This window comes from Salmo trutta, chromosome 17, assembly GCF_901001165.1.
Source record: "Salmo trutta chromosome 17, fSalTru1.1, whole genome shotgun sequence".
Classification (NCBI taxonomy): domain Eukaryota; kingdom Metazoa; phylum Chordata; class Actinopteri; order Salmoniformes; family Salmonidae; genus Salmo; species Salmo trutta.
Genome location: NC_042973.1, coordinates 49416564 through 49428698, shown reverse-complemented (window position 1 = coordinate 49428698; position 12135 = coordinate 49416564). Strand labels below are relative to the sequence as shown.

Sequence of the window (12135 nt, the reverse complement as noted above, 5' to 3'; positions counted from 1 at the left end):
GAAGAACCCGAAGGACTCTCAGACCATGAGAAACAAGATTCTCTGGTCTGATGAAACCAAGATTGAACTTTTTGGCCTGAATGCCAAGCGTTATGTCTGGAGGAAACCTAACGCCATCCCTAGGGTGAAGCATGGTGGTGGCATCATCATGCTGTGGGTATGTTTTTCAGCGGCAGGGATTTGGAGACTAGTCAGGATCAAGGGAAAGATGAACGGAGCAAAGTACAGACAGATCCTTGATGAAAACATGCTCCAGAGTGCTCAGGACCTCAGACTGGGGAGACGATTCACCTTCCAACAGGACAATGACCCTAAGCACACAGCCAAGACAACGCTGGAGTGGCTTCAGGACAAGTCTCAATGTCCATGAGTGGCCCAGCCAGAGCCCGGATTTGAACCCGATCTAACATCTCTGGAGACCTGAAAATAGCTGTGCAGTGACGCTTCCAATCCAACCTGACAAAGCATGAGAAGATCTGCAGAGAAGAATGGGAGGACTCGAGGCTGTAATCGGTGCCAAAGGTGCATCATCAAAGTACTAAGTAAAGCATCTGTATACTTTTGTAAATGTGATATTTCCGTTTTTAATATATGTGCAAAAATGTCAAAAACTTTTTAGCTTTGTCATTATGGGGTATTGTGTGTAGATTAATGAGGGGGAAAAAACAAGTTCATCCATTTCAGGAGAAGGCTGTAACGTAATAAAATCTGGAAAAAGTCAAGGGGTCTGAATACTTTCAGAATGCACTGTATTTATTATGGTTGTTTTGTTGGAAGTCCTGTTGCATGTCGAGATACATGCTGTTGACATGTTATTGGGAGACTACTCAAATTTAGTGTTACCCATTTATTTAATCATTCACATCTCTGGTTCTAAGAAGATGCCAAGTCCGGGCTCTGGCTGGGGGTAAACCTAAGACGCAAACAAAACCTCTCCCATCTATTTTCCTATGGATCCAGACACTTTTTTTGTGATTTCACTTGGTTTTGAAAAAACATGAACAAATGCCCCAAAAACACCCAAATACATATTTCTAGAAATGGAAAAGCTCTCAGTAAAGCGATGCAGGTCTTTAGATGTTGTACACAAAATTGTGTCAACCCAAACTTTATCCACACGTTATTTCCATTTTGTTGCGACTAGAGCGATACCTCTACGTCTAACAGCCGACTACATGGACAATGGAAAAGCTGGATTGGGGAAACAGCCTGTGTCGCACAAAATGGAATATAATGTTGTGTATACATTTCAGAATGTCACAATTTCTAATCACCTGCATCACTATACTGAGAGCTTTTCCATTTCTAAAAGGACGTATTTGGGTGCCCCCGTACTGCACAACGAGGATAAGGAAGTGAATCGCTGGCTGGGGTAACTTTCGCAAAAACAAGTGACATCACAAAAAAATGGTCTGGACCCTTCTATAACATGCCATTTACATACAAAATAGATATTTGGTTTTAACTTCTAACTTCTCCTTTAAGGCCCTTTGTTTGTGCTGAAATTCCATCTGTTTTAGTATGTTTTAAAGCCCTTTGTGCTGAAATTACATCTGTTTTAGTATGTTTTAATAGAATGGACATTCCCATTCACTGTTCTGAGGCGGCTAGACTGGCGGCCATATTGGATGTTTTTTTTTCATTCATTGCTTACATTATTGGGTAGCCATGTCCTTTCTACTAACTATTTTTCTATGACAGATACAGTATATTACTCTGTCATAAATGAGTAGACTCATTCTGTCCACATGGCCTCTCTGTCAGTATGACAAGCAAACACAACCTTTCAGTCATTTAGTATTAACCCTTGCCACCCCGAACTGTGACCCTAATAGCCCTGCTCCCGCCCTCTGTCCAGTCAACAGTCTGAGTAATTTTTATGTAACGTTAGGAGACTAGAGATGGGAGCTAGTTAAATTGTCAAGTGTCAACACATGTCATTCTTGTCAGCATGTTTCATGTAGAACTTCAACTGCTATTTTTAAAACTCTCCATGTTGAGTTATCATTCAAAAGCTTGTTTTCTGGAGCGTATCATTAGCTAGTCCATATATGGCTATATCCTTTGTAAACATAGTGCTTCGTGTTGATTTGTAATTTCCTGACATCCGATTGGTTACTGGCATTTAAAGGCCCTTTCCGCCAACCTGGTTAAAATGCCTCATGTGCACTTCTTTGTTTGAAAATATCTCCCGCGAAGAATCCATGTAGAGAGACAAAATGAGAAAATCTCAAAGAATATACCTACAGTATGTGAATAAAAATAGGTGATCTCAGTTAGCCAAAGTGAAAAATGCAGTGAATGAAAGATAAAATTAGCCTTACACGGAACCCAAACCAGCTGCGCGCGTGCGCCATCGTGCATACATTTATTTGTCCGCCTACCCCAAACATGATCACGACACGCAGGTTAAAATATCAAAACAAACTCTGAACCAATTATATTCATATATTCACAGGTCGAAAAGCATTAAACATTTATGGCAATTTAGCTAGTTAGCTTGCACTTGCTAGCTAATTTGTCCTATTTATCTGGCTTGCTGTTGCTAGCTAATTGTCCTGGGATATAAACATTGAGTTGTTATTTTACCTGAAATGCACAAGGTTCTCTACTCCACCAATTAATCCACACATAAAACGGTCAACCGAATCGTTTCTAGTCCAGGCTTTTTCTTCTCTTGACTTTATATTGCGATTGGCAACTTTCATAAATTAGGTGCATTACCGCCACTGACCTCGTTCATCTTTCAGTCACCCACGTGAGTATAACCAATGAGGAGATGGCACGTGGGTAACTGCTTCTATAAACGAATGAGGAGATGGGAGAGGCAGGACTTGCAGCGCGATCTGCGCCAGAAATAGAACTGATTTCTATTTTAGCCCTTGGCAACGCAGACACTCGTTGGTGCGAGCGGTGTGGTCAGCCTGTCAGATTAGCCTTACCATCCGATCGAGGCAGTACAGGCAGAGGAGGAAAAGGAGGTAGCCCACGGCAGCGCGTTGAGACGCAAATTAATTGAGATGAAGATGACAACTAGCAGCGATCAACCAGACAGCAGCCAGCCAACAGTGGCTTTTATTCCACATGTCACAATTAAACTAATTTGTACATGATTTGATTTGCCCTAAGTGTCTAAACACTGGACTGAAATCACCACAGACCCCACCAACCAGGGATTCTGTTATTGTGTCATGATAGAATGTGCAAACTGTGAAGGTGATCGTGATGAATTTAGGAGTGTTTACAATTCCTCCAGGCTGCTGGAGTGCTCCAGGGGAGATGTGGCATTTGACATAAATGTGAGGATGGCTCTTCTAGCCAACGAACTTGGACTTGGTTATGCTGCTCTTAAAGAGTCCTAGGGATTCCTTCCTTGCATCTCAGCTCATATCAGAGACATGACAGGAGAGTGACAGGTAAATAAAAAGGGAGAGTAGCCCATTACTGTCAGGTGACTTGCTGTGTATAAATAATATTTATTTCCTTGCTCCAGCAAATATATTCAAAGTGAATAAAAAAGAGTGATGGGAAAACATAACTATGTAATGAGACTGTCATAGGCCTACAATGTCAGGGCTGTGAGAAATTAGCTTTACATAAAGTAAATGCATGCTGATATGCTAATATTTACATAGGGTAACATGCTGATATTTAGTCCTGCAGTTATGACTGTAAATTTGACAGACATAATAAGTACTTTTTCCCCCACTTTAGTTGCAGAGATTCAGAGAGGGCTACAGTCTGGAGAGTGCTGCAAAGATAATTAGAAGAGCATACGCAGATATAGACCCAGACATAGCAGAGTTGCTGAAGGAGGATGAGGATACCATCATAGACATTCATGTATCCTTTGATGGCACTTTGCACAAGAGAGGATTCATGTCCAACTACGGGATAGGTGTGTGCATTGGTTCTGGTACCAGCGATCCCTAGAAAATGATGAAAACCCACCCTGTCACAAAGGCCATACAATGTTTTAATAGAGAGGAACCCAGAATGCAAATGAACGTCTGAAATCTGTAATATGGTCGCAATGCCCCAAAACTGTCTTTGTGGGCAAAAGCCGCATTAACGGAGCAGACAGTATGGCAGTAGCCACGTTCAATGAGGGAGCAACTGCTATATCAAATGTGATGATCACATTGTGGCTTGACAGCACTCTGGTGACACTGGAAGCAATCAGAGAGGAGGATGTGAGAGCTGATAACGCTTCAATGGAGTGTGCCAAGTGTAGGCGCAGGTGCTATGACACAGTCAACAAAGTCAAGCGGTACCAGCAACAACTCAGAGGGCCTTATATATGGGGCAGGCATAGCTGATTAATGTTCTGCGCATTTCAACATTGAGCATAGTGATATGAGAATTTGCCCAACAGACCAGTATTCAAATGATATCCTCTATTGCTTGAAACAAATGTATTAAATGTGCTAATGTATTTGTAAAAGGTATATTTGATGTTTAAATATCAGATTAGGAATGAATAATGAATAAGAGTTTAATTCATGTGACAAATAGTCATATTTATGGAAAGTACATTTTAATAATATTAGCCTATCTTTATTGGCCATTTTCTCGGACATGTTCCCCTTGCGCCAATTTATTTTTCTCAGTCTTCAAAGGATGTATATTCACATTATTTTACACACAGGTTCTTAGGTCTTCTAGTTAGATTTTTACAGAGGCTTTTTTTTATATCTTGTGTCGTTTGGATTTTAAATGTCATTTTATGTGTAAATATATGCAAAATATTCATCAGTCATACATGTGAAGTCTTTTTTAAATAATTCCATGAAATGACAATATTTTGACCAGTAAAAGTGTAAACATTGAGTGTCTAATCACAATAAAAAAAAGCAATGTGTTGAAAAACGTATTCTTGTAATATGCAAATTAGCGCATATTTAAGGAGGGTTTGCCTCATTTGCATATTTAAATTTTTTAAATAAATAAAACTTGTAATACAACAATATATTGTATTTATGTATACTTTCACCTGGTAAAGTTTCAGTCTGATGAGAGTAAAGAAAAAAAAAACTATTAGCCTGTGGTGCCTGGCCTTAAATAATATGTCACCCTATAACATATTTCCATATGTATATTTCCACATACAGTTGAAGTCAGAAGTTGACAAACACTTAGGTTGGAGTCATTAAAACTCATTTTTCAACCAAACCACAAATTTCTTGTTAACAAACCATAGTTTTGCCAAGTCGGTTAGGACATCTACTTTGTGCATGACACAAGTCATTTTTTCCAACAATTGTTTCCAGACAGATTATTTCACTTATATCACAATTCCAGTAGGTCAGAAGTTTACATACTCTAAGTTGACTGTGCCTTTAAACAGATTGGAAAATTCCAGAAAATTATGTGATGGCTTTAGAAGATTCTGATAGGCTAATTGACATCATTTGAGTCAATTGGAGGTGTACCTGTGGATGTACCTTCAAACTCAGTGCCTCTTTGCTTTACATCATGGGAAAATCAAAAGAAATCAGCCAAGACCTCAGAAAAAAATGATAGACCTCCTCAAGTCTGGTTCATCCTTGGGAACAATTTCCAAACGCCTGAAGGTACCACATTCATCTGTACAAACAATAGTACGCAAGTATAAACACCATGGGACCACACAGCCGTCATACTGCTCAGGAAGGAGACACGTTCATCTCTCGGAGACAGAACGCACTTTGGTGCGAAAAGTACAAATCAATCCCAGAACAACAGCAAAGGACCTTGTGAAGATGCTGGAGGAAACAGGTACAAAAGTATCTATATCCACAGTAAAACAAGTCCTATATCAACATAACCTGAAAGGCCGCTCAGCAAGGAAGAAGCCACTGCTCCAAAACCGACATAAAAAAGCCAGACTATGGTTTGCAACTACACATGGGGACAAAGATCGTACTTTTTGGAGAAATGTCCTCTGGTCTGATGAAACAAAAATGTAACTGTTTGGCCATAATGACCATCATTATGTTTGGAGAAAAAGGGGGAGGCTTGCAAGCCGAGGAATACCATCCCAACCGTGAAGCATGGGGGTGGCAGCATCATGTTGTGGGGGTGCTTTGCTGCAGGAGGGACTGGTGCACTTCACAAAATAGATGGCATCATGAGGAAGAAAGATTATGTGGATATATTAAAACAACATCTCAAGATATCAGTCAGGAAGTTAAAGCTTGGTCGCAAATGGGTCTTCCAAATGGACAATGACCCCAAGCATATTTCCAAATTTGTGGCAAAATGGCTTAAGGACAACGAAGTCAAGGTATTGGAGTGGCCATCACAAAGCCCTGACCTCAATCCTATAGAAAATTTGTGGGAAGAACCGAAAAAGCGTGTGCGAGCAAGGAGGCCTACAAACCTGACTCAGTTACACCAGCTCTGTCAGGAGGAATGGGCCAAAATTCACCCAACTTATTGTGGGAAGGTTGTGGAAGGCTACCCGAAACATTTGACCAAAGTTAAACAATTTAAAGGCAATGCTACCAAATACTAATTGAGTGTATGTAAACTTCTAACCCACTGGGAATGTGATGAAAGAAATAAAAGCTGAAATAAATCATTCTCTCTACTATTACTCTGACATTTCACATTCTTAAAATAAAGTGCTGATCCAAACTGACCTAAGACAGGGAATTTTTACTAGGACTAAATGTCAGGAATTGTGAAAAACTGAGTTTAAATGTATTTGGCTAAGGTGTATGTAAACTTCCGACTTCAACTGTATATTCCCTGCCCACGTCTCTGTGTCGCCTTTGTGACGCCGTAGTCCATACCTCCAGGAACTGTGCGTTGATCTTGAACTTGGGCACGGGACGTCCCTGCTCTTTAGCAGCCTGCTGGCGCTGCTCGATGCCCCTGAAGAGGTGGGTGACTGCCCGGGGAATAATGCCCAGCTCCTCCTCCCCGATGTTCACATCAAACCCTGTACCCATGGTGTATGTCTTACCTGACCCCGTCTATAGGAGGAGGAAGAGGAGGATGATAAGACAGCGGTGGAGAGGAAAGATGAAGAGAAGGGTGAGAGAGAGATAGGATAAAGCGGGGAGGATGAAGAGGGGGGAAAAGATAAGGATTAGGAAAGGATGGGGTGGGGTGGGGTGGGGATGAGTAAGGAGGAGAGAGAGAGAGATAACAAGTTTAATTTATTTCACATAGTTCATTTATTGAAGTTTCATTTACATCTGTTGTGTTTGTATCCAAGTGAAAAGAACCCTCTGATTCTGTTTACTGGGTCAGACTGTGGGGAAAGTGTTAAAGCTGGATTAGTCCATCCCAGTACAGACTAGACAAACACATTTTCTACCAAATGTCCTCTACAGTCTGAGTAAATACACAGGGACAAACTGAGCTGAGCTGGGTCAAACCAGGCTACCTAGAGCCTTGGTCAACCACTGTAGCTACTGTACATACAGCATGGATGACAGACAAATAGGTCACCATCACTGCAGGAATGGAAGGGGGAGATGAGCTCATAGAAAACATTTATGGATATCTTAGATGTGTGTATGTCTACTTAACCGCATCACTTAAGACCCCACACCATATAAATCCCCCTCCCATCAAACAGACTGAGTTCTAGACAGCCCCTACTATTGGAGAAAAAGGCTCAGTCGCCAAGGCAACCGGGGTGAAGGGGAGAGAAGCCCAAACTTCAATGTAATTTCCGTTGCTATAGAGTCCGACTGGCAGGAAAAAGAAAGAGGCAGCTTGAGAAGAGTATGAATTGTTTAATTGGTAGGAAACGAGAGGGAGAGGGATAGAGGGGTTGCTTTGGTGGTGTTACTATACATAGATTAGTGCTTTATGATGGTTTGAAATGACAGAAGCACCGCCAGTACTCTCAGAAAACTTTTGTAAAAACGATACAAGCACTCCAAGAGCTAATAAGTATTGGAGGGGGTCAGTGAGTTTTCAGGACCTCACAAACACATGTGTGAGGCAGGATTATGATATCAGTTCAGTCTTTGACTAGTGATCCAACATAAGCTTTTGCATTACACAAATAACCCCAATAACTAATAACTAGGGGAATATGGGACAACTGCTATAGCCTACTGATATAGCCCAGAGTTGTTCCTGGCCACATGACCTGACCAAGAAAACCCCTGGCCTATGGAAATATCAACACGTTACACGAAAATATCCCCCCAAAGGACCAAACGGCCATGCAGTCAGAACAATCAACCAAGATCAGTTGAGACGTCTTTGAGGGCCATCATGTAGACTTGCCTGGCCGTAGGCAAAGATGGTGGCGTTGTATCCTTCGAAGCAGCCCTCGATCAGTTTCTCAGTGCAGTCAGCATAGATGCTGTCCTGACAGGAGTCCATGTCGAACACATAGTCGTATGTAAACGCCTTGTCTTTACCCAGCATCACCTGAGGCTCCCCCGGGGTCACAAACGTACAGATGTGACATCCCTCAATCTTCTCCCGGGCCAGTTGAGGACGAATCCTGGTGGAGATAGGGAGGGGGAAGGAGAGAGAGAGAGAGAGAGAGAGAGAGAGAGAGAGAGAGAGAGAGAGAGAGAGCGCGAAAGAAAGAGAGAGAAATGTCAATGTCAACAAAAGCTAAACATACTGTAATTGGCTTAACCTATGTAATGTTGTTTAACCCATAATGTTGTTTTTAGTCTGCACATTTTTTGGTGTGTTAAGTGTTCAATATGTACAGTAACATTCCCCACTGTTGATCTAAGTTTTTGTACTATTAAATGGACTCTTCAAACAAGGAGTTAACAAAGGAATTAACTTCCCTTACAAGCCTATAAAAAGGCCAGTCTAGCATCTAGAGGTCGACCGATTAATCGGCATGCCCGATTAATTAGGGCCGATTTCAAGTTTTCATAACAATCGGTAATCAGCATTTTTGGACGCCGATTATGGCCAACTACATTGCACTCCACGAGGAGACTGCGTGGCAGGCTGACCACCTGTTACGCGAGTGCAGCAAGGAGTCAAGGTAAGTTGCTAGCTAGCATTAAACTTATCTTATAAAAAAACAATCTTAACATAATCACTAGTTAACTACACATGGTTGATGATATTACTAGTTTAACCTTTTGGGGCTAGGGGGCAGTATTTGCACGGCTGGATAAAAAACGTACTCGATTTAAACTGGTCACTACTCTTGCCCAGAAACGAGAATATGCATATAATTAGTAGATTTGGATAGAAAACACTCTAAAGTTTCTAAAACTGTTTGAATGGTGTCTGTGAGTATAACAGAACTCATATTGCAGGCCAAAACAGGAGAAGATTCCATACAGGAAGTGCCCTTGTTCTCCTTCTGTGGCATCTCTATCAAAAATACAGCATCTCTGCTGTAACGTGACACTTTCTAAGGCTTCCATTGGCTCTCAGAAGGCGCCAAAAAGTGGAATGAGAGCTCTGCAGTCTCTGGGCTAAGTACAGCAGCTCTGTTTGTTACTGGTCAGGCAGGGAACAATGACACTGGAGTTCGCGTTCACGAGAGGACTCCATGGTTTTCTTTCAATCTTTGAACGAATACAACGTCACCCGGTTGGAATATTATCGCTATTTTACGAGAAAAATCGCATAAAAATTGATTTTAAACAGCGTTTGACATGCTTCGAAGTACGGTAATGGAATATTTAGAATTTTTTTGTCACGAAATGCACTCGCGCGTCACCCTTCGGATAGTTACCTGAACGCACGAACAAAACAGAGGTATTTGGATATAACTATGGATTATTTCGAACCAAAACAACATTTGTTGTTGAAGTAGAAGTCCTGGGAGTGCATTCTGACGAAGAACAGCAAAGGTAATCCAATTTTTCTTATAGTAAATCAGAGTTTGGTGAGGGCCAAACTTGGTTGGTGTCAAATTAGCTAGCCGTGATGGCCGGGCTATCTACTCAGAATATTGCAAAATGTGCTTTCGACCGAAAAGCTATTTTAAAATCTGACACCGAGATTGCATAAAGGAGTTCTGTATCTATAATTCTTTAAATAATTGTTATGTATTTTGTGAACGTTAATCGTGAGTAATTAAGTAAATTCACCGGAAGTTTGTGGTGGGTATGCTAGTTCTGAACATCACATGCTAATGTAAAAAGCTGGTTTTTGATATAAATATGAACTTGATTGAACAAAACATGCATGTATTGTATAACATAATGTCCCAGGAGTGTCATCTGATGAAGATCATCAAAGGTTAGTGCTGCATTTAGCTGTGGTTTTGGTTTTTGTGACATATATGCATGCTTTGAAAATGGCTGTGTGATTATTTTTGGCAGGGTACTCTCCTGACATAATCTAATGTTTTGCTTTCGCTGAAAGGCCTTTTTGAAATCGGACAGTGTGGTTAGATTAACGAGAGTCTTGTCTTTAAAATGGTGTAAAATAGTCATATGTTTGAGAAATTGAAGTTATAGCATTTATGAGGTATTTGTATTTCGCGCTGGCGTCCCACCTTGCCCAGGGAGGTTAACTAGCTTGTCCTGCCTTGCAAATAATCAATGCGGTGCCTGTTAATTTATCATCGAATCACAGCCTACTTTGCCAAATGGGTGATGATTTAACAAGCGCATTCGCAAAACAATCACTGTCGTTGCACCAATGTGCGCCTAACCATAATCATCAATTCCTTTCTTAAAATCAAAATACAAGTATATATTTTTAAACCTGCATATTTAGTTAATATTGCCTGCTAACATGAATTTCTTTTAACTAGGGAAATTGTGTCACTTCTCTTGCGTTCCGTGCAAGCAGTCAGGGTATATGCAACAGTTTGGGCCGCCTGGCTTGTTGTGAACTGTGTGAAGACCATTTCTTCCTAACAAAGACCGTAATTAATTTGCCAGAATTTTACATAATCATGACATAACATTGAAGGTTTTGCAATGTATCTGCAATAATAAGACTTATTGATGCCACCCGTTCGATTAAATACGGAACGGTTCCGTATTTCACTGAAAGAATAAACGTTTTGTTTTCTAAATGATAGTTTCCGGATTTGACCAAATTAATGACCTAAGGCTCATATTTCTGTGTGTTATTATATTATAATTAAGTCTATGATTTGATAGAGCAGTCTGACTGAGCGTTGGTAGGCAGCAACAGGCACGTAAGCATTCAGTCAAACAGCACTTTCGTGCATTTGCCAGCAGCTCTTCGCTGTGCTTCAAGCATTGCGCTGTTTATGACTTCAAGCCTATCAACTCCCGAGATTAGGCTGGCAATACTAAAGTGCCTATTAGAACATCCAATAGTCAAAGGTATATGAAATACAAATGGTATAGAGAGAAATAGTCCTATAATAACTACAACCTAAAACTTCTTACCTGGGAATATTGAAGACTCATGTTAAAAGGAACCACCAGCTTTCATATATTCTCATGTTCTGAGCAAGGAACTTAAACGTTAGCTTTTTTACATGGCACATATTGCACTTACTTTCTTCTCCAACACTGTGTTTTTGCATTTATTAAACCAAATTGAACATGTTTCATATTTTTTTTGAGACTAAATAGATTTTTATTTATGTATTATATTAAGTTAAAATAAAAGTGTTAATTCAGTATTGTTGTAATTGACATTAGTACACGTATATATATAAAAATCGACTGATTAATCGGTATCAACCTTTTTTGGTCCTCCAATAATCGGTATCGGGAAAATCATAATCGATCGACCTCTACTAGCAACAGGAGGTATACAGTAGTCGGTAGTTCATGGGTCTCGTCCTTACGCTACCCTGAATCTCTGACCCAATACTCTGCCCCCTAAAACCAGCTAGCTGGCTTCATATGTATGTGTTTGTGTGTGTATGTTCGTGTGTGTGAGACTGGGAGTGTGTGTGTGGGGAGTACGAATGTGAGCTAGAGACGCACTAAGCTCCAATGCTGAATGTCAGTAATGCCCTCCTGATAGCTGGCCAACTAAAAGCTGGCCCTGGATAATTTAGCCTGGTGTAGAAGTGAGAGAGAAAGTATATGCTGGGCATATACCGGTGGGGAAATTCCCCCCGGACCCCCTCGAAGTAAATGCTTTTTATCAGAGCAATCATCACTTAAATAGCTTGTTTCGGAGCATTTCTGAGTCTGGTTGAGGAACTGAATACGCTCCAACCTGCTGTCTATCCCTGCGCCCCCACCATCACCACCTCCACTC

The 12135-nt window shown here is 40.8% G+C and overlaps 1 protein-coding gene across 2 annotated transcripts in view; it reads right to left on the bottom strand.

Annotated features, from left to right (window-relative positions):
- The window catches only part of LOC115152340 (kinesin-like protein KIF21A), a 56533-nt gene that overhangs the window by 31813 nt on the left and 12585 nt on the right, over positions 1 to 12135 (bottom strand). For both annotated transcript variants that reach the window (XM_029697110.1, XM_029697111.1), the window contains exons 2-3: positions 8233 to 8455; positions 6777 to 6959 (exon numbers count right to left, since the gene is read on the bottom strand). In XM_029697110.1, the coding sequence (XP_029552970.1) occupies positions 6777 to 6959; positions 8233 to 8455 (406 nt within the window). The remainder of the gene's footprint in view (positions 1 to 6776; positions 6960 to 8232; positions 8456 to 12135) is intronic.